Raw genomic sequence first — 25,810 nt, 5'->3', positions numbered from 1 at the left:
GTTATTAGATGGTTTGAAAACAGCTCAAGCATTGAATTACACTGTTTGTGAAGAAAACTCTACAGAGGGGGCTGAGCAGGAAGGGCCGAAGGGTCAGCGCCGAGTGTCACTGCCCCGGCCGCAGGCACGGAAGCTGCTGCTGCCCAGAGTTCTGGGCTCTAGGGCCGTAAAGCTCTGGGGGAAGAGCTCTTTCCTCACTGCAGAAGTGGGTAAGAGGCATTAACAGCAATCAGACAGACAAAATCTGCTTTGGAAATGACAGCGCTTGTGTTGCAGAATATTCAGAACTCTCTGAAGCTCATCCTCATGACGTCGTAAGTAAAGCTGAAGCCAGTGAAAGCAGGGTCTTCTTCTCGATATTATGTGGTCAGAGGTGGGTCTTGGAGTTTCTTGTACATTATGCATAACGATGCCAGTCTCTGTGAGTCCTGGAGCCCACAGACCCCCGCTGCACTGGGTGGGTTCGTGTCTAGCTGGCTAAGGGCTCAGGGCTCCTGAGATTATAGGCAGGAAGTGGGGACTCAAGACAGCGCTGTGCTGTGAGGTCATTCCATCTATCAGTAGTTAAAAGTGAACCATTTTATTGGTAAGGTCCATAGAAAAGATAGGTTTTTTTAAAAACCATTTCTGTATTTAGCATCGGTGACTTAGCTCCGCGTTGGTGGGTAGCTTCGTTTTAAATCCCAAAGCCTGCCGTTCATACATATACTGTAGGCTTTTTTGGCCTGGGGTCCATTTCATTATAGGCCCTTAGGCCTGGATCAAACCTAAAAACAGGTGGACTTCTGTTAACTATTCACTATTTTATATGTAAGTAACGCAGTCAGCATAGCTCATATATAGATTAATAGCTTACCTCGAACTAAGTATACGCTACTTGGAGGGACAGCTGCCAGTGATGCCCGTGCCTCGACCTTTACATGGTAATTAACCACCTCTTCTGGATGTCAGGTGTCACATAGTGTAAAATCGCCGCCTCCTGTATTTTTCCGGTCTGGGTGTAGAGGGGTCCTGGGAGAGATGCTTGTTCTGTTCACCTCCTGATGTCTGCCTTTGGGGGAAGAAACTCTGAAAAATAGGACCTGCCTTGCTCCTGCTGGAGGTGGCGGCTGTGCTGTTATTAGGCTCCTGACGTTTTCTATAGGAGGTGCTGCCAAGTAGATGAGAGAGGAGGTAGAATCTAAAGATCAGGGTTTGGCCGAACACAGAAGCCACCTGTAATGTGGGGAGGGGTTCCGAGAGGCTTCAGGACTAAACTGGCCTGGGGAAACAAGACTGTTTGGGTGGCCAGGGAAAAGGGCTCTTCCGGGTAACGCGATACAGCGGTAATGAAGTGAGTCTTTGCCCAGTCTGCGCTGTCATCCTACCACAAGGCTGTCAGCATCCTTCATCTCTCTCCTGCGTGTTCCTGGTGAAATGTGGGGATATCACAGCTGGAGGACCGCAGCCTCCCAGAGAAAGTTCAGGAGAGGGCTGGCCCGCGACACAGACAAATGTAGCTGGAAAAGGGATGTAGGATAAGTTCACCTCCTGGCCGTGTGCTTTGCCTTGGTCATTTCCCCCCATAGGAAAATGGGGCACTTCTAATGTCATGGGGAGTTTCAGGTAGAGTTCCCATACATGTTACCATGATAGCAGGGTTGCCGAAGTGTCTTCAAAGCAAAGTAGTTATTTGGGGCGTTCTCAGCAAACAATTTGCAAAGTGGTGGAGTCAGCTGAATTTAAGGTTCCCTCTACTGCCTGCCTGATGAACCCCTTTGCCTGCTTCTAGGTGGGCTTAAAAAAGGAGAGAAGGAAAGTCGGCCACAGCGTTGTGAGCTGGGCTCCTGCCGCGCTGCTGAAAGACTTAGCAGCTCACTTCCTTGTGCAGTGATTTTCAAATGAGGGAAGTCAACTCACTTTTCCAAGGAGACTTGTTTAAAATAAATTTTTTTAATTCTAGTATGTAAATGTATAGGGATTGGGAAATGGGCAAAAATGACAGTAATTGGGTTGGGGCAGTGGGTTTATAGGTAACCTTTTTCTTTACTATTATTTAAAAATTACTTAATTTTTAAAACTTGCAGAGGGAGAAAAAGGTGTGCTAATTGTCTCTGAGGGATACAGGTGCTGCCCCTAAGTGTAGTCAGATAAATGTAGGAGCCCCTTCTTCTCAGCAAAGCTTTGAGGGGTCCTTCCTTCAATCCTTCAGACACATTCCTCAATCATGTCCCGAAAGGCAGTCCTTATTTGAAGCCTCCTTAGTCTAACAGAAGCTTCTGGGGCTGAGCTCTCCCAGCCTCACTCGTGCAGACCACTGGCCGGCTTGTCGTCAGAAGGATGGGCACCTGGGGCGGGCCTCCAGGAGTGCTGGTGAGTCAGGCATCTTGCCGCTGGCAGCAGGCACGGGGGCGTCTGCTGCTGGGAATCAGCATGGTCTTGTCAGTGGCTCTTAAAAGGTGGCTTTTCTCCATCTAAAGTTAACTAGCCCTTCCTTGCAAGGCTCAGACCCGTAACCGGGGTCTCACTGGCATCATCTCCCAACCAAGGAATGCGCTGACCTACTCAGGAACGAGGAAGAGAAGGCCTTCTGTGCGCCTGGTGTGTGCTCGCTGGTAAAGGTAGAATGGCCTGGCCCCATGACCAGGGCTCCTGCCTTACCTACTCTTGCGGGCTCCTGCACAGGCTGTGTGCTTTCACACCTCCGCATTTCCACCTTTTTTTCCCTTTGCGCAGAGTATTACTCCTGACTTCTTGACTGGGGAGTTTCTGTTGGTTCTTTAAGGCTGGGTTCGGCAGCCACCTTTCCTTGGGGCATTTTCTTCCCTTTTGTATTCTGTTTTGTTTTGGTTTTAAGATAACCAAAAAAGAGTTAAAGAAAAAAACCACCTCTCCAGATTTCCCTTTGTTTTCTTCCTACAGTTTGGAAAAGTTCAGAATCACAGGAAGCACTCTACTAGTCAGTAGATTTGTTATAAAAACCAAGATCCTAAAGGAAGAAAACTTGGAAGACCGTTGTAAATCTTAAGACTGCTGATGTGGATTGTGTATTTGATTGTGCTCATAAAAGTTCCCCAGTTGTTATTTATTTTAGCTGGCTTAGATGTGGGACTATATCTAAATTTAAGGTACTTGCCCCAGAGACTGAAGATTCTGAGCTATATAGCACGTCATGGGTCTGGTAGTGCAGTCCACTCCCCAGGATCCCTGCAAAGAATGCCTTGACATTGATTCTGATAGATGCCATCAGTTTTTATTCAGCTATAAATGTTCATATATTGAAAGGAAGTCTTACTGTCTAAACCAAAGAAACTTCAAATTTACTTTGTTTTTGGAAATGTCATTTCTGTTTAAAAATATGTCTTAGTTATAGCGCAATCTTATTTTATTTTATTTGAAAATATTTTTTTTTGCCTGCGTTGGGTCTTCATTGCTGCGCAAGGGCTTTTCTCTAGTTGCGAGTGGGGGCCACTCTTCGTTGCGGTGCACGGGCTTCTCACTGCAGTGCCTTCTCTTGTTGCGGAGCACGGGCTCTAGGCGCGCGGGCTTCAGTAGTTGTGGCTCATGGGCTCTAGAGCGCAGGCTCAGTAGCTGTGGCGCACGGGCTTAGTTGCTCTGTGGCATGTGGGATCTTCCCGGACCAGGGCTCGAACACGTGTCGCCTGCATTGGCAGGCGGATTCTTAACCACTGCGCCACCAGGGAAGCCCCTGTAGCGCAATTTTAGATCTTTATGTTTTCTGTAGTGGTGAATTGCATGGGTAGACTGCATATTTTTTAAATCAGACATTTCACAGGACTATTCTTCCATAGCACTGCCTCGATACATGTACTCCTCCCCCTAAGAAGTTCAGATTTCAAAGATGTGATCTGTTCTCCAGTTTATGTTACCAGCCCCTACAGCCAGACTTGAGGAGGCAGCATCTGTCCTTTTCAGTTGCGTGGAGCTGCCCTGAACCAGGAGCAGTGTGAAGTTGAGGGAGCAGTGTGGCCCTGGGCTCTCTGGGAGCAGCTGCCTGCAGGGCTGCACCCAGCCGGGCACCAGGTCTGCTCACATGATGGTCTCGCAGCATCTCCGGGGCTGACCCAGCCAGCCGGTGCTTGGGTGTCTCCTTTATGCTATCCACAAACCACCCTGGGACACGTCCAGCCTGAGCTCAGTGGCTTGTTTCTTAATGGCTTTCACTTCTCATCCCCCTAAACCACCCAGAGAGGCACAGGCTGGGAATTCTCCCTCTTACCTGCTTCTGTCCTCCTTGACTTGATGGAAAGTACAGCTTCTTTGTCCCTTCTATTCTCCTGCAGCACCCCCAGAAAAAAAAAGAGAATATTGACAGTTGCCTCTAATTAGATTTATGCTCCCATCTTTTAAAATTACATTTCTTCTTACATTATTATTCCAGTTGTTAGGTAACTTTCCCAAATTTAGTCACCCAACATTTAGTTATTAGGGCTGTGCTTGAGCCCCAGGACATTGGAGTCTCTTTCTGAATGGCTTCAACTCTGGGGAAGGTGGAGCCAGGGCTGGGCTGGGCCGGGCTGGGCTGGCCGGGCTGGGCTGGCCGGGCTGGGCCGGGCTGGGCTGGCCGGGCTGGGCTGGGCTGGGCTGGGCTGGGCTGGGCTGGGCTGGGCTGGGCTGGGCTGGGGGCCCACTTGCCCTCCCTCTCCCTGTGCACCGTAGGTGTGGGGATTGTTAACATTCACCAACCATTCTAAGGGAAAAAATGGCAAGAACTAGAAAATAACCCTGATAGAGTTCTTTGAATTCTTCAGAGGGAAAAAATTTTTTATTCCATTATTATGCTAAAATTCAGTATACTTGTTAAGTGTCTAATAATGTACTTTTGCAATGGTGCAGGCTTTTTACAGTTTTTAGAGATCTTTTAATTCAACCCCTTATTTCAAAGCAGAGGAAACAGAGGCATTTTCTTCACTTACAGCAGCAGAAATTAGGATAGAGTATTTATACACATCTTTGTTTTACTCATAAAAATATATGTTTTAGTAATAACTCCTTTGAAATCCAGAGAATTCCTGAAAAAATAGACTAATGAAAAGTTTTCTTTTTCACAGTTTCAACTTTTGAGGTATGTTTGAATTTAATATATTTTTGGAGTGAAAAACAGATTTATCTGAACCTGTGACAAAATTTTAGCAGTAGTTTAGTATATATAATATATGTATATTTACATATATATTTACATATTTACTTATTATTTGCTATATTGTCTTGACAGCCCTGTCTGAAATACCAGGATCTTATAATTTGGTGTTGCATTTCCCACAGTCCTGCTCTTCGATGTGTGTGAAGGGGAATGGAGTGCCATTTCATCAGAATCTGGTCCGGCTTAACTTTCTGCTTTTCTGTGTTTTCCCAGATATGATCTTTCTTCAGGGATCAGAGGTCATATTTAAAGTGGCTTTAAGTCTGTTGGGAAGCCATAAGCCCTTGATTCTGCAACATGAAAACCTAGAAACTATAGTTGACTTTATAAAAAGCACGCTACCCAACCTGGGCTTGGTGCAGATGGAAAAGACCATCAGTCAGGTATGGTTCAGTCCGGACCTTCCAAATGTGCCAGTGGTTCTGGATATGCAGAAGCTGAATTTCCTTTTTTTTTTTTTTTTGAGAAGGAGCTGTTTCCTACCACTTTGTGTCCTGAGCAGCAATGCTCAGCTCGTGGGAGGCACATCTCGAATGCCTGTTCCGTGATCAGACGTGTGTCTGCGTGTGCTGAGAGTGTGTAGGTGTGATAACCAGCACAAACTATCGGTAGTTTCTTACAATTAAAAGGCGTTTGTCACCCCTCGGCGTTTGTTCTTCTGAAATACATACATTTTTATTCAACGTAGGCTTTTGTAAAATGAGTGCTTTGATTTTTGTGCTGAAGTGGCATTAACTGGAATTTTCTAAAAATTTAACTTGTTGCTATGAAGTTGTGATAAAGAGTGTATATTCTGTAACTTTGTTCTGGAGAGCGTGTGTGTGTGTGTTTTATGGAGTTCAGTCCCGCATTCATCTGTGGTTCTAGTCCCTCTGATTTCTGTATGCAGTAGAACTGCACTGCATGTATTACTCTCTCACATGTTAGGGGTTGAGGGTGAGGTGATCCTGGAATTGCAGCTCGACCAGTTGTTAATGGCCTGGCTTAGGAGTGGGAGCAGAGTTTCACTCTGTATCAGGAAGAATTTTCCAGTAATGATTGCTGACGATGCAGGACTCAGCTGCCTGGCGGGGGGTGAGGTCACCCTTGGAAGTGTCCGGAGGCTGGATGGCGAGTGCTCCAGAAGGTGCCCAATGCAGAGATCCCACAGACTCAGCAGTCGGGGCCTCTCATTAGCCTAGAACTTACCTCACCTGCAAATGTAATGAAAACATAGAGGAATTGGGTAAAAGCAAATAGTGAAATAAAGCCGTCATTTTTTTTTTTTTTTGCGGTACGCGGGCCTCTCACCGTTGTGGCCTCTCCCGTTGCGGAGCACAGGCTCCGGACGCGCAGGCTCAGCGGCCATGGCTCACGGGCCCAGCCGCTCTGCGGTATGTGGGATCTTCCCGGACCGGGGCACGAACCCATGTCCCCTGCCTCGGCAGGCGGACTCTCAACCACTGCGCCACCAGGGAAGCCCAAAGCCGTGTTTTAAAAAATCCTTCTTCTGAGGGTTTCTGGTAGTCTGAGAGTGGTGGGTTGCACCCAGTTGCAGCAGTTTGTGGTTCATTTGCTGCCCCTCCTTAGGTGCTGAGCCCAGAAAAGGAGGCAAGTCTGGGCTGGAAGAGGGAGACGGTTTCGTCTGGGTGCCACTTTGGGTCTCTGCACATTTCATTTGCCTACGTGAAGGAGCAGCTCTTTTCGTCTCTGCACTTTCTTCTTCAGTTAATTGAGAGGCTTTTACTTCCCTGGCGCCTTCCTCTCAGTGTGAATAGCTCTGGCTTGTTGACGCCCTACTTTTTGCCAGGTTCTTTGTGACTCTGCATATGCACACATGGTTTCATTCAGTCATGACTGAATTCCTGAGAGGACAAGTGGTTTTAACCCACGAGCAACCTAGGGTTCAAAGTGGTTGATTAGCTGGCCCACAGTCATGCTACCGAGAAGTGGGAAAGTAGGGTTTCAGACTCAGGCCCTCTCACTTCAAACGCTTTCGCAGCTACTCAGCTCCACCAAGTGCCTGCGGGTGTCATTTAATCAGAGATTTTCTGTACTGTACCTGTGTATTAAGACTGGATTCTCCACCCTTTGATTCTTTACTTTCTGACATTTCCACGCATTTCCTCCCTTGTAGAGCTTTCATTGCACATACCTATGTTTTTTGGCTGCAGGGGAGAATGCAAGAGCCCTGGTTCCCTAAAGCCAAGTCTGTGCCCTTGAGTGCCCTGACCTGCCGCCTGGGGCCTGGCTAGAAGGCAGGCAGCCTCACCCCTGTGGTTACCTTCTGGATATGGGGCCCCAGAAAAAAAAACCCCTTTTCCTCCCCTCGTCTGTGAAGGATGCCTACTGAGGGTGTGAAGGTGCTCTCTAATGTTGGGAGGATAGAAATGGACACAGTGTGGAGAGAGGACAGTTGTGTGTGTGCCTCAGTTGTTTGAGGCATCCGTTTTGAACTTGGCATGCTTTATTCCATTGGCTCCTTAACAACTCTGGGGCCCGGAGGGAGTAAACGCCCAGCACCCTGTACGAGGTGGCAGAGCCAAGAGTGTAACGTGCTCTGGGGCACCAGAGCCCATCCTGTGTAGAAAAGGAGCGTGTAACCAGTAACTGCAAGAGTGGTGGGAGCTCCAGTGGTGCTGTGCAGGGGCTGCAGGAGCGGGCTGTGCAGGGACTGAGCAGTGAGTGGGGATTGGGGACCGGGGAGCTGAGGGAGTTGAGTTCAGCTGGGCCTTTTCTACAGAGGGCCAGGGAGGAAGTGTTTCAGGCTTTGTGGACCGTAAAGTCACGTGAGGTCAGCTCAGCCTCTGCAGCATGAAGGCCACCAGAGCCAGTATTTGTCGGAATGAAGCGGCTGTGTTGCAGTAAAGCTTTATTTGCAAAGCATGTGGCGGGACAGCCTTGGTCCACGGGCTGTAGTCAGCTAACCCCCCATTATAGTACGTGCAAAGGCACGGGAGCAAGAGAGAAGTTCTAGGTGCCGGTTCAGCTTTCCCCGGCGTGGGGGGGGCGGGAGGCGCGGGGATTGGAAGTAGGGACACAGCATCTGCATCTGAGGTCCAGGTTTTCAGCCTGCCGCCACAGGTCTCACTGGGAAACAAGACTCAATGCCAGGCAGCTCTCCGCCCTCCTTCCCTCCAACGTGTTCCATCTGGAACTTGACCTCTGCAGGCTGTCAAGCTTTCTGCCTGCTCGCTGCCCCCTCCCATCCCCTCCCTGCAGAGGGTGCTCTAGTCTCAAGTTCTACGCAGAGCAGGGAGGCCTGAGGGGCAGCGTGATTTCTCTGCAGCCTTGGAGAGCCCACAGGGTGGAAGTGACATTGCGTTCTTTGCGTGCTGCTGTCCTGTGTGTGGAAGGATGGAGCTGGGCTGGATCTCTGTAATAGCCAGGCTCCATTTCATTAAATACCGTCTCCGTGGAAGCCTCAGCTCGAGCCGCTGGGACACAGTCTGCATCCAGGGTGGGGAGAGTCCCCAAGGACAGGGCCCTGGAGCTCCCGCTCAGCGCAGCCAGGCTGGGAGCCGCCACCGAGGGGCAGGCCCAGAGTTGACAGAGTCCAGGGCGTGGAGACAAGGGTCTCTGAGGCTCTGTGGCAGCTCCTCAGCGTGACTTAACTGTCATTTGAACGTGAGCCATAAAAATCGCCTCACAAGAAGGGGGAAGCCCTGGGAATAAACAGAAAGGAAGAGGAGGGAGGTCAGGGGTGTCGTCTCATCACAGCGAGTGCCGTGTGCCTGTGCAGCCTCAGGTCAGTGTAAGGAGAGAGCAGGTGAAGGGGGGCTTTGGAGGACAGGGCAAATAGCCTATTTTCAGCGTCCTTTGGGCCCTGCTCCAAGTGCGGTCCCAGACCAGCACCATCACATAGGAACTTATGCAGAATCTGGGCCCCCCACTCCAGACCCGCTGAGTCAGAATCTGCATTTCAGCAAGATGCCCAGGAGATGCGCGCGCGTGCGCACACACACACGCACGCACACACACACGCACGCACGCACGCACATTGGAAAACTCTGCTGTGAGCGACTTCATTGTAAGCACACCAGACAAGTCTGTGTTCTAGTTGAGCTTGTAGGAGAGAAACCAGAATCTTAACAACGTTCCTTTGTTCAAAAGATGCTCTTCAGAACCACAGTGGTGAGACTGCCCCTTCTGCCTTGGGAGGAGCCCTTACTGCTTGAGCAGCTTGCACTATTGAAAATTAGTTTTTTAAAAGGCCAGTCAGTGCCGTACCAAGAGGGTGGGGTACGGCAGGGAGGAGTACTTTACTACTGACATTGTTTAGAATTGCTTGCATGTGGTGATAATAAAAAGCAGACCAACTTTTAGTTGGGTTTATTTTTGTTTTTAAATTCACCACAGACACTGCACCCCCTTATTTTTGATACCCAGGCAGAGGCTCCCCCATCCAGCTCTTGGTATGCCACTGAGACCACCAGGCTGGGGGGACGGGTCTGGGGGTGGGGAGGGTGGAAAGTATGTGACTAGTTCTGCAGCCATCAGGGTTGATGGCTTCATTACAGAGTGTCCACAGACAGCAAAGAGAAACACTAAGTCTCCAAGAGCAGGCGCGCCAAGAACAGAAACGAATTCTCTAAAGGAGGAGACTCGTCTAGCAAGCAGATATCTGGGAAAATATTTAGCTTCGTGCATAATTTACATTTAAATAACATATAATGCTTTACCTTCCTAGAATAACAAAATGAAACATTTTAATCCCAATGCCCAGTGCCAAGGGTATACTGTATCAGGCACATTCTTACGTTGCTAATGGCATTGTATGTGGATTATTCCCGTTTGGGAAGCAGTTTGGCAATATGTATCACGAGCCAGTAAAATATTTGTACCCTTTGACTCAGTAATCCCATTTCTTGGAATGTATGCTTAGGAAATAATCCAAAATATGGGAAAAGCCGTACATATGAGGATGTTTAAAGTTGTTTATAACAAAATCTTACAAGTAACTGGATATCCAGCATTTGATGACCGGATTAACATGGTTATTGATACGTCGAGTTGGTAGAATACCACGAAGCCATGTATAATTATGGTTATGAAGAATATACAGCAACGTGAGAAAGCGTCATTTGAGGACCAGGGCGCTCCTGTCACCGCCAGCCATATGCTGCCATGGTCGGGAATAAATTCCCAGGCACGACTGCAAGGGCTGTGTGTGTGTTTTGGCAGCCAGGAGGGTAATGATGCAGTTAAGCAGAGATGATTGTGACCCAGGATGGTTCCTGGGGATTAACGTAGGCCTCCGCGAGCACTCCGCTCTGTGCACGGTTGAGAGCCATTAACCATACCGCTCATCAATCTGGATCAAAGGCCAGAGGTTTTGTCCCCAGGTTTTCCAGGTTAGGAGCTCATTTAAAAACCTCTGTGGAAGAAAAAATGTGTGTGACATTTATCCCGCACTGTGTTTATAATTACACACTAATGCCACAGCAATCTCGGTTTTAATGTGTGTGGTCTTTACTCTGAGCTGTTCAGAAGTTCCATGGTGTGACATCCTTTGTCATTTTGCTGCAGCACAAGGTTGGATGGGAGGGGTTTTGTGACAGCTGTGTGGAAGCAGATCCCTTAGCTAAGTTAGGGCACCAACTCAGCTTGCCGGGCCTGTGTCTCGTGATTCCCCACAGCTATGCTGTCAGGTAGGTGTTACCACCTCCATGTGGTGGAGGCCAGGAACTGAGGCCAGGAAAGGTCAAGTAGCTTGCTCAGGGTCATTCAGGGAGTCGCCAGCCGAGCCCCCATTCAAGGGCTGACTGAAAGCTTCTGAGTCAGTTTTCTTGACTGTAGAATAGAGATGATAATCCCTGCCAGCTCACGGTCGCTCTGAGGGACAGCAGAGAATCAGATCAACGCAGTCAACTGCACACACAAACACGCACGCGCGTCACAAATACAATGTGTATTACTTTTTTGGCCTATAGTGACTTTTGTGCCTAATTAGTATTAGCCATTGAATTAAATTGAAAACCGGGAAGCTGAAAAATTAATCTCAAGGAAGAGAAAATAAGATGGGAAGAGAAAATAAGATGGGAAGAGAAAGTAAGATTTCTGGGAATGGTGAGAAAGTAAACATGGTTTTTGAAAATTGATTTCAGGAAAGATGGGACTCATTCGTGTTTGAATGCTAACAGGGTACCATCAAGGGCAGTGAGTTTTTCATTGATTTTAACTGTGTTGGAATTTCTTTCTTAAGGAGATGCTGTGAAGAGTTAGTTTCTGCTCTTATAAAGACTCATTTCATTCTTTAGATGTGTGTTCTGATCTGGCTTTTTTAATGTGGTGACTGAATTCTCAGATCCACACTGGGACGTCACGCCTGGGGCTTCACGCCTGGGGCAGCAGCAGCCTCTGTCTTCTGACCCTCATCGTCCCAGCTTCCATCCAGCTCACTTCACTCATCAAGAGAAAGTACAGATATGAACAGCTCACTCACTTCTGCGCTTTGGGGTTGTTTTTCACACGAGTGGTTTTTTTTTCATGACTGTTACTATTATGGAAAGGAAGGCAGCTCAGGCATTGTTTTGTATTCACTCATCTACACGAGTGTTTTTTTTTTTTCATGACTGTTACTATTATGGAAAGGAAGGCAACTCAGGCATTGTTTTGTATTCACTCATCTATGTGGGTGACATTTGGGTTTTGGCTCATTTCTGCATATTTTGTGTGCAGAATAGGGTTTTTTAGTAAACAGTTCCATACTTAGCTGTTCTTGTAACTCTGAAAATCCAACTGAACTATCATTAAACTTTGACCTGGTGACTGAGCAAATGGGGTTGTGATTCTTCTGTTTTGTTTTATTCTCTCTTTGACCCATAGTTGTGAATCTAATCTAATAGAATTTTCAGAGAAAAATGATCTAAGTACTGAAATAAGAAGTAAAAATAAACTCATATAAGCATTTTAAAAAAGAAGGTTTTGGCTTTTGAAAAATGAGTATCAGAGACCTACACTTGCTGTTACCTTTGGTTTATTTCCAAATGCTTCTTTTTTTAAATTTATTATATTATTTATTTAATTTATTTTTGGCTGCATTGGGTCTTGGTTGTGGCACACGAGATCTTTGTTGTGGCACACGGGATCTTTCGTTGTGGCGCGTGGGCTCTTCATTGTGGTGCGTGGGCTTCTCTCTAGCTGTGGCGTGCGGGTTTTCTCTCTAGTTGTGGCGCATGGACTCCAGAGCGCGTGGGCTTCTGCAGTTTGCGTCACACAGCCTCCCTAGTAGAGCCGTGCCAGCTCAGTAGTTGAGGTGGGCGGGCTTAGTTGCCCCGTGGCTGTGGGACCTTATTTCCCCAAGCAGGGATCAGACCCACATCCCCTGCATTGTAAGGCAGATTCTTTACCACTGGACCACCAGGGAAGTCCCTTAAATGCTTCTTAAATCCTCTCTTCCCAAGTAAAATTATTCCCTTCTCAGTGCAGAGAGTTTTCCTTGTTTATCACTGATAGTATCAGTCACAGAGCAGGTGCTTCGTGGACACCCGTCGACGTGGTCGTGTGTGTGTGTGTGTGTGTGTGTGTGATTTTTCTCATTTTCCGTGCCTGATGACTTTTCTGTGTGTCACAGGTGTTTGTGATGGACATCTCTAAACAGTTACAAGCTTATGAAGTTGAGTACCACGTGCTTCAGGAAGAACTTATCGATCCCTCTCCTCTCAGTGACAACCAAAGAATGGACAGATTAGAGAAAACCAACAGCAGCTTACGCAAACAGAACCTTGACCTCCTTGAACAACTGCAGGTAGGGCATATTTACAAGGTAGCCTCCCGAACCTTGAGTGTAGGGTAGTTCATTAACTCACCAGAGGCACTGGCGGGCTGGGTTTTCCCATGGCCGCAGGCCCTTTCTCTTCTGGTTGTTTGTAGTTGGGATCAAAGGTAGCCCAGGAGAATTGTTCCTTTTTGTTAGGAAGCAGACATTATCCTTTGCTAAGGTCAGACTGTCCTGGAACTTTCTGAGAGGCTATTTCTGCACTTAACCCTTTCAGGAGACAGACCCAGAGCTGAACTTGGGTTCAGGGTGCCGTCGCACTATTAGCCGAATAGCCAGCGATTGCGCTTTGAGTCATGACGAGACAGTCAAAGGCATGAGCTTTCAGGAGCGAAGCCAGCTAGGTCCTCGGAGTGATATCGAGTGAGGAAAGGGCCACAGGATCTCCCTAACAGAGTAAACCAGAGCCTGTGATCAGGATTTGTGAGTCCCTGGTGCCAATGCAAAAATTCAGTTCATGAAGGGACACAGTTCTCCCCTCTGGAAGCTTCCGTCTTACCATGGATAAATGCGGATGAGGACATACAGTAAGTAGAAAGGCAAACCCAGACGTGCGTGCAGGAGGGAGAGATGGAGCTAGCACAGAGGCGCAGTCCAGAGACCCAGATCTTGCTAGGTCCAGTGTCACCCATACTGTCACCTGCTCTGCTCTGATTCCCTCATCTGTGCGACAGGGACAAAGAGATGCCTTTTTGTTGGGATAGGGGGTAGCACTCCTCTAACAATCAGATAGAATAAACTAACCATACAGTCTGCTTTTTAAATGTCAATATGGGTGGTAAAGCTGTCATTGTTAACGAATTGTGTGTGGAGGGGGGGAAGGGGGTGTTTTAAAAAATTATTTTTGAGCTTGCTGTGGAGAAAACTTTATATTTTTTCCAAAATATGTATTCTGTGGTATTGCTGGTCTGTCCTGAGAATAAGCTTTCCATCCTGATCTAAGCCTCTTAGTTTTCTCTATAGAAAGTTGCTGCTTTGCAGACACAAGCTTGGCAGTGATGGGAGAAAGGCCAGCATTTGGAGCTTAATAAATCAACCCCTGTCTAAAATGTATTCCCCCCAGCAGGGATTTTTACCCCAGTAGAAACCTAGTAGATATTTGCTGTAGAGGAACAAAGAAAAGTCTATCCTTACCCAGGCCTACCAGTCACATTCCGAAAGTTAGCTCTTTTTTCCTCTAAGATTGAGCTGTCCTAACTTGAAAGTATGCCTGAGTACGATTTCTGCAGGGTGTCTTAGCTGTAACCTGAAGGGGAGGTGCCGGGGAACGGAGAGCCTTATCTTGCATGTAAGGGTCTGCAGTGTAGGTGGTAATTTTAAATGCCTTCCAAACAAACAGTAGGTCCCTGAAGTACGGCAGGACGGAAACATTTCTAACAAAGCCCAGATTTGAAGTTGAAGCATGTGTCTCGTTAGGATACTGCTCAAATAAAAGGTTCATTTTATTAGGCTGATGCCATGTGGGTTTTTTGTGATGAAGAGGGGAAGTAATTTTGCGCTGCTCCTGTGATACTGTACCCCTTTTGTGAAGAGAGGGAGTTGTGAAAAGCTGCTCAGACATCTCCGTCCTCAAGAAACGCATCAAGAGGTAATTGGTAACAACAGATGTCCTCCTTGGAATGATCTTTCTCTTGACCGCGTGGCTCTGTGCTTCTGGACGTATCATTCAAGACTAGAGCTTATGCCGGTTCCAGCTGTGCTGGGTGCCAGAGGCCACCAACATTTGTAAGACACTGCAGCTCTCAAAGAGTTGGGCTAGGGATTGTGGTGTGTCCGTTTGTGGGTGCCTGCATGTAGTTCTCTCATTACCCTCTGAGTCACGTGGAGTTACTTTCAGCCAGACCACATGAGTTCTGTGAGACTCACACCTCTTTTCCCTTTTTTCTTTTTTTTTAAAATAGTTTTCAGAGTCCAGGGATAGCTGTTCAATGCAATACTTAATTTTCCAACATAAATCTTTGCTTTTTTGCCCAAGTATCAAAATTGACCTGTTTCCTGGCTTTGTTCCATTCATACAGTTGTTGGACATACCAAAGCCCCATCTATTTTCTTGTTAAACACTTAAGAATGTCATCTAGCCGCTGGAGACTAAACTGTCTTAGCTCTTCTGTCCAGCAGTGTACTTACGACGATTGCTTAGACATGTCTGTTGCCAAATGCTAAGGGACGTGCATTTTTTGGAATAATCCACCACCAGTCATTGAGTGCCCGTGAGCCGGGTGCTTTGGGAGGCCAGACCCACATGCAGGGTGAGGTGTGTTTTCTTCTGTGAGACAGCTTCAGTCTCACCGAGGAGGAGACCTGACGTTCGTGCTGGCCAGTAAATGACCACGCACATCAGCTCACTGCTAAGCTGAGAGGTGCCCCTGGGAGTGCTGTGGCCTTCAGAAGGAGTGGTCCCTGGAGGGGATGAGGTGGGACCCGTCCCAGGCCTTGACCGTGGGGAGGAGTGTGAGGGTCGGAGAGGACTGCTTGGACATACCCACTCAGCGTGACCGCCCCCTGCCCGGTAAGCCGGCAAACTTAGGATCTCAGTCCTTTCTTCTTTCTGTTTAGAGTGTTCCAGTGTCACAGCCAGACCTAGGCTTTGAGTCATAGAATTGTCTGTCTCGCACAAGTGTTGTCTTGTTCAAGAAGCTGTTTCCCTTGTTTTGAAAATGAGGGAAAAAATATGTACTGTTGTTCCCACCTAAAACCTACGGGGACACGTAGACGGCCGGTCAGATGAGCGAGCCAGTGCAGTGCCTTACTGACCCCGGGCCCGAGCACTCGAGAATGCAGCAGAGAGCTGGAATCGGCCAGGAGGCCCGGGGACAGCAACGTAGGAGGCTGCTTTTCTCAGGAAACTCCTCCGCTTCACTGGGGCCAACTCACTGGTTGCCTGGGAAGCCAGCCCGAGGGGACTAGAGAGAAGAGGAGGGTCCGTTGCAAGAGAGAAGCACCTGGAAGGTCGGCCTGACACTGATTGTGTGCTGAGGATGCGGACGGGTGGGAGTGGGGACACTGCTGGCGTCTGTGGCCAGTGAGGCCACGCACGTGACCCTCTTAGCAGAGCTCGGCCACCCTGAGCGCTCCACACACGTTCCCGGGGAAATGCCCGTCCTTGTTACTGTAGGGAATATTAAAGGTTCAGAGTAGAGAGCTGTTACTACGTGGGCCTTCACATAGAAACCATTTTGATGGTCTGTCTGAAATCAGTTTGTACCTGTACATACGTGTATTTGTCAAAGTGGGCCGGACCGTGCTGCAGTGACAACGCTCCGGACCCCAGCAGCACCGCAGACCCTCCGCCTTGTCTCCGCGAAGCGTTCTCGGGCCGTTTCACAGCTGTCCTCCTGTAGCGGGTGACTCGGGAATCGGGCTCCCTCCTCTGCACTGGGAAGCCGCCATCTCCACAGGCGGCTTCCAGAGTAGCCACGGCAGGGGAAGAGGGTGCTGGAGGATCTCGGGGCGGCCCAGCCCACCTGCGAGGAGTCTTCCGCTGTGGCCAGAACTGAGAGTAAACGTGGAGAGATGCGTCTCTGCCAGAACAGGGCTCCAGAGTGCCTTCGAGAATGGACAGTGGAGTGCAGAGTGGATCTCCCATGTTCTCCCCGGGCAGTTCCATTCTCATTTCTTTTATTCTCTAGGTGGCTAATGGGAGGATCCAGAGCCTGGAAGCCACCATTGAGAAGCTCCTGACCAGTGAAAGCAAGCTGAAGCAAGCGACCCTGGCCTTGGAGCTGGAGAGGTCAGCCCTGCTGCAGACGGTGGAGCGGCTCCAGGGGCAGACGGCAGAGCTGGGCGGCCCAGAGCCTGACCCCGTACCACCCGAGCCTGCGGGCCACTGACGGCCGGAGCCCAGCCCCCGCCAGAGCGCAGCTCCAGAACCGGGTCACCACCGCCCTGACACTGTCCAGGCCTTAACTGAGAGAAATGAAGATGCCGGAGGGAGAACGGAGCGTGAAGCGTGCTTCTCAGGGAGGAGACTGGCTTGCCAGCGCGCGGATTCTTCTGAACTAAGATTCGCAGTGCAGGGGGCGAACGTCCTGGTGGTGTTGTCGTTGTTTAGGTTCTAATACGTCCCCTCTCCGGTCCCGGTTACTGTACTCAGTAGATTTAGATGGCATGGACTTGAAATAAAGCACTTTTGTGTTTCTTTATCGTTTCCTTCTTCAGTATCACTGTGTCTGTAAAGGGCATTCATAATACTGTGGGATTTCAGAAGCCGGCGAGGCTGGAGGTGATGATTCCTCTGGCCAACATGTGGCCCTTCGTTCTTCCAAGGAGGGTTTGTGTGACTTACACCTTCAGTGTCACCAGCAGGGGTGCGGTTGGCCCATGACCATTCTTGTTGTGGAAGCCCCGATTACCACTGGGAAAAATCGGAAGCGATTTATTTAAACTTGACATCTTATATTTGATCACTGTGCTTGATATTTAATGAAGTTTGTCTTTTAAGAAGAATAGTTTTCATATACTTTTTGCTTAGCCCTTAAGTATTGATCACAGTCATTGTAGATAAACGTTTTATGGGAAAATCACCAATTTTTAGACTCTGCCAGGTATTGCTAGCGTGCGACCTGCAGTTGTAGAGTCTGAGAGGTTTACTTTGTTGTGGTGTTTCATATCCATATTTCAGAATCGTGTATTCATTTTTGCTGTCGTGTGATGTAATGCAGCCGTGTGTCCCTTTGAGTCTCCACCCCTTGGGAATCGGATTCCTTGCAGAAGTCGCCCTGCATGTCAGGACTTCCAGGGGTCCCAGACATTCTGGGACTTTCAAAGTCTTCAGACTTTCGGCCTGAAATTGCATCAACTGTACGGCAGCTGAGAGCAGTTTTTGTGGTGGGATGTGCGTTTTGAATGTAACTCACAACCCAGCGACCCCCTCCCTCAGGATGATGAGGACCCGGTGCCTTCAGCCAGCAAAAGGCTGCTCTCAGTGGCCCTGGTGTCATCTGTTCGCCATGTGAGGCTCTTCCCCATGATCTCCTGGAGCGGGTGGTGGGTTAGAGAGGAGCCGTTGGAGGCAAGTTCACTTCCAGGACAGCAGAACCATTTCTTTACTGTATCTTCGTAACTACTTCTATTCCACAGGAGTTTTTCGACACACCCTCCGTGGTGGGCGTCTCTTTCAAGCCTGAGGGGTGAGGAAGGGCTTTCATATCTGGAATCTTTTTAGATCTCCCAAGACATTTCCAAGGGAGGCACACGTGCTGCCGCTGGTGCCTAAACAGTTGGTTGACAGTGGGGACTCTTTGCTGTCTCCCATGTCATAAACCATGATGACAAGCCCAGTAGCCTTTATCCTGTGTTGTTCCACCAGCTACAACTTAAAGGAGTTAACATTTGAGGGCTTCTTTCCATATACTTTACTGTTTAAATGTTCAATAATGTTCAATTTGGCATCTTATTACCATTACTCAAAAATATCGACTCTGCATTAAATAAAAAGCAATAAAACAGATAATTCATGCCCGCACTTTTACGGTGTTCTTTTTCTTTTTTTTAAACGTTGGGTTTCTGCTTTTCAGCCCAGGAGTGAAGGACTGCCCGGTGAACGCCTGTGGGTCAGAGTATGAATGTTGCCTAACCGGCAGTGAGATCTCTGAGGGATTGGCGTCTTGCATACCCAGTATTGCTACCCAAGTGCAACACCTCTGCGCGGGTGTGCGCAGTAGGGCTGCTGAGACCAGCCACATCTGTGGTGTGTGCCAGTGGGCACTGTTGTGAGTTCGCGCTGGGCGGAGAGGACGGGGGACACAGGCCTGTGATTACAGGTTGGACAGTCCGCCTGTGCCTCAGCTGGCTGGGGACAGAGTCTCAGTTCACATCACTGCCTGAGGATTCGCAGAGGCAAGGTTTTAAACTAAGAAAGTTTCCTGTTATGTTTTCCTCCCAGCACACAACCGTATGCACACGTGTGTGTGCACTTCGAGGTTGTCTGTCTTTTGGTACAATTTATACCCTCTTAGACAAAGACATTGAGCCCCTGGGAAGCACACTGTGACACAGAACACATAGAAAAACAGCTTCTATGCAGAACACTCGGTTTGGGGCCCTCTGAGGAGTTACACATAGATAGAACAACAGTGTCCATTTGGGGATTTGTGTTTGTTTTGGTTGGGGAATCTGGGGAGAAGAGTTGCTCTGAGGGCTATGGGATGCAGGAGCTGTTTCAGGAATGAGAGCAGACACCACTGTGTGAGGAGCTGCAGAGGGGAGGGTGCAGGAGGAGGTGTGCAGACCAAGAGGAGTCCCCCGGGGGCCCATCTGAGCGGCGGAACACACACAGATGCTGACGCGGGCCGGGGCGGGGGGCACGCGGGGCCCTAGGCAGCTGCAGCCGCCATGTAGTAACCATCTCCGCGTCGACGGCCGGTGTCTGGTGGTGGGCCTGGAACCACCCTAGGTCATGCCTCAAAGTCAGAACTTGGGAAGAAGAACTTGGAGGTAGAGCGGAGGAGAATGAGGATGAGCTGGGACCTTTAGCACCTCGTGTTTATCTGTCGCCACACCTGACTATGATGACCCTCAGAGAAGAGTGGCCCTTGCATCACTTTACCTTCCAGAAAATCACACAGGCATGTCTTCGAGCGGATTCTCATTTAGAACCACTGGGGAAGGGGACGCAAGGAAAGGTAGTCCTGACTTAACCAAGCTGACGGAAGACAAACCACCATAATTTTGGAACCTGCCTAACCCGAATGATATGTGAGTTATTTGACAGGGCCCTTCCAGCTAAGTATATATGATGAGTGATCCGCAGGGCTCGGGTTCATAGATTGGTTTTGACTTTGTCACTGATGGTGCAACGCTGAAGACTAAAAACTGCAGCAGCCCCAGCTGACACCCGGGACCACCCCCAACCCTTCACCTGCTTCCCTCTGTCAAAGTGTTACCAAACAGGCTACAAATTAAGATCCGGAATCTTTCCGTGTGGGAAGATAATTTACGGGCCACATTGTCTTAAACTGAAACTGCTTTAAGGGCTTGGAACAGCTCCAGATTATCTTGGGTTGGAGGGAACCTGCTATTTCAAACTGGAAAACTACCTTCCACCTCATCTTACAGAGGGAAGAACTGAGGAGAAGAGAGGTTCAGAAACCACCTAATGGTTGCCTGCAGGGTCAGGGTGGGGCCTCAGCCTCCCGACTGCCAAGTAGTGGACACCACCCGGCTTTCGTTCCAGTGAGTTTTGGGAATCATTTCTGACGGCATTAAGGTTCAAGGCCAGGAAAGTTCTGCTTCACTTTCCAGGAAGGTGATCTGTATAGTAAGAAGCCCAGCTCAGCTTCTCTCCTGAGATGTAGGGTCTGCAGGGGCCCTAATCTGTCATGAGTTAGAACCAGGGCAGAGGAATGCTACTGCCACAGGGTCTGAATTGACTGGGGACAGTTTTGCTCTTGACAGTCATTTCTTTTTTTACTTTTGGACGTCTGAAAACCCTTGCATTGTCATGCTAAAAAAAATCAACACAATTAATTGCCTTTGGTTTTGTAGAAGTGAAACTTTCCACTATGTAAAGTTTTTTTGTTGCCGTCTTTAGAAATGATCAGAAGGGTTAGGGAGAGGTAAGCGCTAGGATATATAGAGCAGCCAACAGCAGTCATTATTTGAAATCGATAACGAAAGATGAAAAAAGAATGTTCTGAGAACCTAGGCTTCATAGATAACTGCCTTCATATCTCTAAAGTGAATAGTCAACTGTTTTGGTTGTAAACCCTTATTAGCAAAGCTTTTGAATTTATACCACTATGTGTGTAGTTATTTTAAAATTTCACTAAATTTTATCATAAGATAGAAGTTTTAAATGAAGTGAAGCAAAATAGTTTAAAACTACTGATGATTAAAAAGTTTGATATCCAGTGTTTCTGAGGAGAACAATAAACACTTCATTTTAAATATTGTTTTAAGACTGTGGTACAGTAATTCAGATGTGAATTTCCAAGTTCAGCCGAGTATGATGGTTAGTTTGAATACACTGCCAATGGCTGAAAACAGGATGGCTTCCAACCTCTAAATGCAGAAGGGGCACTTCTGGTCACATTGAAGCATGCTGGTCTTTCATTCACATGTATTCACCAGTGGTGCAAAGGTTTTTGTTGAAATCTGGCTAGTAAATTTCCATCTTCTCTAAGGGCAGACTAATCAAAATGTGTTAAGAGTTTTATATTTTAAATCAAGGACTTTAAAGCACTCAAACTCTTCATTTGGAAAGCTTTGAACAAGTTATAAAAGCATTTCCAAGATCGTTTGAGTAGCACGTTCACATAGTTTTTGGCTAAGAGATGACCTAAACAGTAGCAACGCTTCAAACATCCTTTTCTGAAAAAGCCCTCTCCATCGCACATTCTCAGTAGTCTTTCCTCGGGCTCCCTCCTCGGAGCCCTGTGCTCTCCGTCAGGGGGAGTAGGAGGGTGGAGGAGACGCTGCTGTGGGAGTCTTCCTTCTCCCTGTGGCTGCCCGCTCACCTGCCCCTGTGCCCGCTGTGCCCCTTTCCTGCTGTCCTCCAGGAGCTTGCAAAGTGCTGGGCTGAGCAGAGAAGAGGGGAGCTGCGCAGTATGCGTGGTGCAAATAGCCCCTGTGAGCCATGCACGTGCTGACTGCAGGGCCGCCCCTCAGAACCACAGGCTTAGCCTGAACAGTCTGACGAGGGGACGGGGAGACAGCTGTGTCTTGTTCTTTCTCGCAGTCAGATTCATCCGCTTTTCCTCACTCTCCTGGCTACATCTTCCTGCCGTTGTTTTTGTCTTATTCCGTATTTGGATCTGTTTTGGGTGTCTTCTTCCTGCTCTTCTAGACGGCACTTCTTTCTAAACCTCTGTGTTCCTCATTTCTTCCAACTGCGGGAAAAGCTGACGCTGGCCACCGTTAAACTATGGCTTTGGTTCTTAGCCCCTGCAGGGTGACATCCTGCGGTACCATCTCGGGGAATCTGGGCAGAGTGTAAAGCAGCATGTGAGGGACATAGAGGCAGGTGTGTTTGGTGGTGGGATGAGGGGGGACCAATATACATAATGATGTTCTGTCCACTTCAGCTCTTCCTGTACTTTCCACCAAGGATTTCATGATCCATTTTCCTTCCTTTGCAGTACATGGTAATCAGCTTTGCTCGTGAATTTCATATGCTCTAATCATCTATTCATCTTGGTTATTAGAAAGGATAAAATGAGTTTTTTCACTCAGGATCCCTCTTTTTTCCCCCATATGCTTCTGTGATCACTCCTAATACTGGGACAGCCCCGTTGTCTTCTCATGATGTAGAATTGGACCCACCTGCCCCTCAGAGCCCAACTGCACAGTCACTGATGTGTACCTGCTTGACGGTTTTCACTCTTTCCAGCAGGTGGTTATGGTGCCCCTACTATGAACCAAGCCCTGATCTAGGTCCTGAGACCACAAGGTAAATGCCTGAGGTCCTTTCGTCTAGCAGGGGTGATAGGTAATGGAAATAAGTAAACAAAAATCCGTCATGGGGTGGGAGCTGCCTGCCCAGAGTGGTCAGAGAAGGCTCAGCTGAGGAACCGGTGCTCAAGGTGGGATCCAAAGGATAAGGAAAGGAACCAGCTGGGCTTCCCTGGTGGCACAGTGGTTGAGAGTCCACTTGCCAATGTAGGGAACACGGGTTCGTGCCCCAGTCCAGGAAGATCCCACATGCCGCGGAGCGGCTGGGCCCGTGAGCCATGGCTGCTGAGCCTGCGTGTCCGGAGCCTGTGCTCCGCAACGGGAGAGGCCACAACAGTGAGAGGCCCGCGTACTGCAGAAAAAAAAAAAAAAAAAAAAAAAGGAAAAGGAACCAGCTAAGGAGGAGATGGGTGGTTTAATGTTAGAAGATAGCAGAGTACTTTCCAAAGGATGCATAATTCTAACCATGAATCTTGTGTCAAGAGATCTCCTTTCAAAAACCCCATCACTTTTAACACCATGTCTTTTTCAGATGACAAGAAAATACTAATATCTTTCAAGATAAACTCCCATTATTGTATAGTCTCATACATATAAATGATAAATTATTGGCTTCATCACTGATTGTTTCACCTGACACAAGGGAATCTGCTGTTCTTTACTTTGCATCATCAAGCTACAAGGAGGGATGAGCTGGTGCAGTGGGCATGGTGATGGGCACCTGATGGGGAGTGACATTGTTATTTCCGTTTATGCTAACCTCACCTGCAGACCTGAGAGCCAGCCTGTGGACACGGCCACATCCACTTCATGCAAAGGGAAACCTCATTCCTTAAAATTAGGTGTGATTTGATGCATGAGAGTCCAGAAGGGAAGGCGAGTCAAGAAACTTTGTGAAACTCTCCAAAAGGAAGACTTGACTGCTCAAATTACATTCCGGGGTACTGAGAACATGAGAGCGAAGACTTGCTCAGTTGCTGTTAATATTCTTTTGGAGTGAGCTGCCAGTGGTGGAAGGGGTACTGGAAATGGGAATGCAGAAATCTTTGAAGAATTACAAAGCTAGCCAAAATTCCCAGTTTTTAATAAGGGAGGAAACGGATGGTGTAAATTATGGTTTATTGAGTCCTGTGACACTCTTGTCTGCATGGACCATGAAGATGTTCTTGCAGACATTCCTTTAATCCTCAGTGTCTTTAGGAAGCCCCAGGGCTTCCCAGGTACTTCTGAGCAATGCTTGTGTTCAATCCAATGTCAATTGTGCAATTGAACATGTGATCCTATTTTGACTTGACATTTCCAGAACACTCAAAGCCAGACCCGGTGACCCTTCAGCTAGCAAATGTGCAAGAATTTTGCTCTGACCCATGACTCATTTTGAGCTTTTGTGGTCTGTCTTTATTCCAGTTCTTTCATGCCTCCTCATATCTTTAACATCCTTGTAAGACATCATAAAACATTTGAAGAACAAGATGGAGCCTGGCAATTATAAACAGAAGCAACACTAGTGGTTATGAGCATGGGCCCTGGAGTCAGCTAGAATCCAACCCTGATTTTGCGTCTGTAAAATAGAAATAATAAAAGCTATTTCATAGGATTGTTTGAATATTTTTGAAGAGCACTGAGCACTGTGGCTGAGACAAGGTTAGTAAGCAATAAATGTTAGCTATCATTACACTGGGATTATATAAACTAAAGGAATCCAATTCTGTGAGTTTGACATCAACCCCAGGCAAAATTCCTCAACAGACTGTAAAACATATTTAAAAGGTGATCTTTAAAATTAGTACGATTCCCTAAAACTATGTCATCGTAGGCCAATAGAATTTTATGGTTTTGAAAGGGTAGGAAAACATACCTTGATGTCAGCAAAACTTTTGACAGCATCCCTCACAATAACTTAAATAAAGTTACATGGGCAGGACAGTTCATCTGGGTTGGTTTAACAGGTTAAACCGGTAAGACCTCTAGATGGTGGTTCTCAGCCCTAGCTGCACATTAGAATCACCTGGAGAGGTTTTTTTTTTTAAGTTTGTTTTTTTTTTTTTTGGTTGTTTTTTAAGCTTCCCCTGTGATTTTTAAGTTTAATCAGGATTGAGAACTATGGCTGTAATTATAGTGAATTGACGTGAGCCTAAAAGCTAGGGGGTTAATTAACCTGACCTGGATTTTGTCCTTAGCCAGCCTGGTCCACATTTGCATCAGTGACCTGTACAAGGACCTGTCAAAGGGGGCATGCCTCTCAGATGCGAGGATGCCGCAAAGCAAACACGCTGAATGACAGGACCTTGATTGATGTTGACAAGCTGGACCCATGACCTGATTCAAGCAAAAGGCATGTTTAAATGCCAGGGTCTAAGTTCACCTGAAGGGCAGTGGTTCCCAAAGTACAGTCCTGAGACCAATAGCATCAGCAGCATCTGAAAACTTGTTAAAAATGCAAATTCTTTGGCTCTACCCCAGCCTACTAATTCAGAAACTCTAGAGGGTGGAGCTAGTGTTCTTTTTTAACAAGCCCTCCAAGGGATTCTGATCTGTGCTAAAATTTGAGAACCACTTGTATGTGGGGGGGCGGGGGAAGTCTCCCTGGACGAGTACAGAATTGAAGACACCTGAGTGAGCATCCGTGGCTGTGAAGAGAATCTCTGTCTACAGTTCTGTGGACATATAGTTCTATTTTACTTTCACTTTCCCATCGCTGTAGAGATCTTTCTTTGTGGGTCATGCCACTTGCTTATCTCCTCATTCCACATTCACGGTGTAATTCTGTTCATTGAAAATCTGGATAATTCCAGAGGCTGTTCAATAGTGAGAAATGTTGAGTGTAGCGTATGATGGTATAATAATGGCTAAACAAAACAAAATAAAGCCAGCAGTCACCACATGCCAGGCAGGCACTGTTATGGGCCCCTTAGATGACTATCAGCTCATTTAATGAGGAAAGAAATGATTAGGATTTGATGTTTGCAGCTGCAGAATGATCACCGTTGTTGATTGGGTAGCAAGGGTTGAAGGCTGGGCTTGGTTAACTTCCACTGTTGTTGTTTTTTTTTTTTTTTTTTACAGTTTTAAAATTCTTTCATAGTTACATGTTTTATTAATCACGTCTGAGAAAAGTCATTTATTTTCATTTTGTACAGCATTATCTTGTAAGGACAAAATACAGTGACAACTTCCAAGCTTTTTGCGTATCAGAGCTGAAACTGAAAGTATCTCCACAATTGAATTTTCACTTCTTATTTGTAATAAGTTTATCCTTAGGAGGATACTTCATAGTGTTTGATCACAGATGAGTTTGAGCGTTGCTATCACTCAATAATTTTAAGCATCTGTCAGATTCTCTCCTATACTATATATTAATATTTTCTCCATTAAGCAAATATTTATTGGTGGCCTGTGGGAATAAGATACACCTAAGTCCTCTTTCCTTGGTATATTCACAAAAGCCTCTGAAACTAAATTTCCAAGTCAGGCCATACTAAGGCCTGGCATAATAAGTTTTCATCGTTAACAGTTAC

At 47.4% G+C, this 25,810-nt stretch overlaps 1 protein-coding gene across 8 annotated transcripts in view; it reads left to right on the top strand.

Moving 5' to 3' along the window:
• The window catches only part of TBC1D1 (TBC1 domain family member 1), a 225,725-nt gene extending 208,685 nt beyond the window's left edge, over positions 1-17,040 (top strand). For 7 of the 8 annotated variants that reach the window (XM_060148361.1, XM_060148363.1, XM_060148362.1 and 4 more), the window contains 3 exons: positions 5,357-5,526; positions 12,699-12,872; positions 16,532-17,040. In XM_060148361.1, the coding sequence (XP_060004344.1) occupies positions 5,357-5,526; positions 12,699-12,872; positions 16,532-16,732 (545 nt within the window). In that variant the 3' untranslated portion in view covers positions 16,733-17,040. Of the gene's footprint in view, positions 1-5,356; positions 5,527-12,698; positions 12,873-13,119; positions 13,430-16,531 lie in introns of all 8 variants that reach the window. The other variant, XR_009540365.1, reaches the window with a different exon arrangement.
• The last annotated feature ends 8,770 nt before the right edge of the window (positions 17,041-25,810 follow it).

This window comes from Lagenorhynchus albirostris, chromosome 4, assembly GCF_949774975.1.
Source record: "Lagenorhynchus albirostris chromosome 4, mLagAlb1.1, whole genome shotgun sequence".
Taxonomy (NCBI): Eukaryota; Metazoa; Chordata; class Mammalia; order Artiodactyla; family Delphinidae; genus Lagenorhynchus; species Lagenorhynchus albirostris.
The sequence above is the reverse complement of the archived record's forward strand: the minus strand, read 5'-3'. Positions and strand labels throughout refer to the sequence as shown.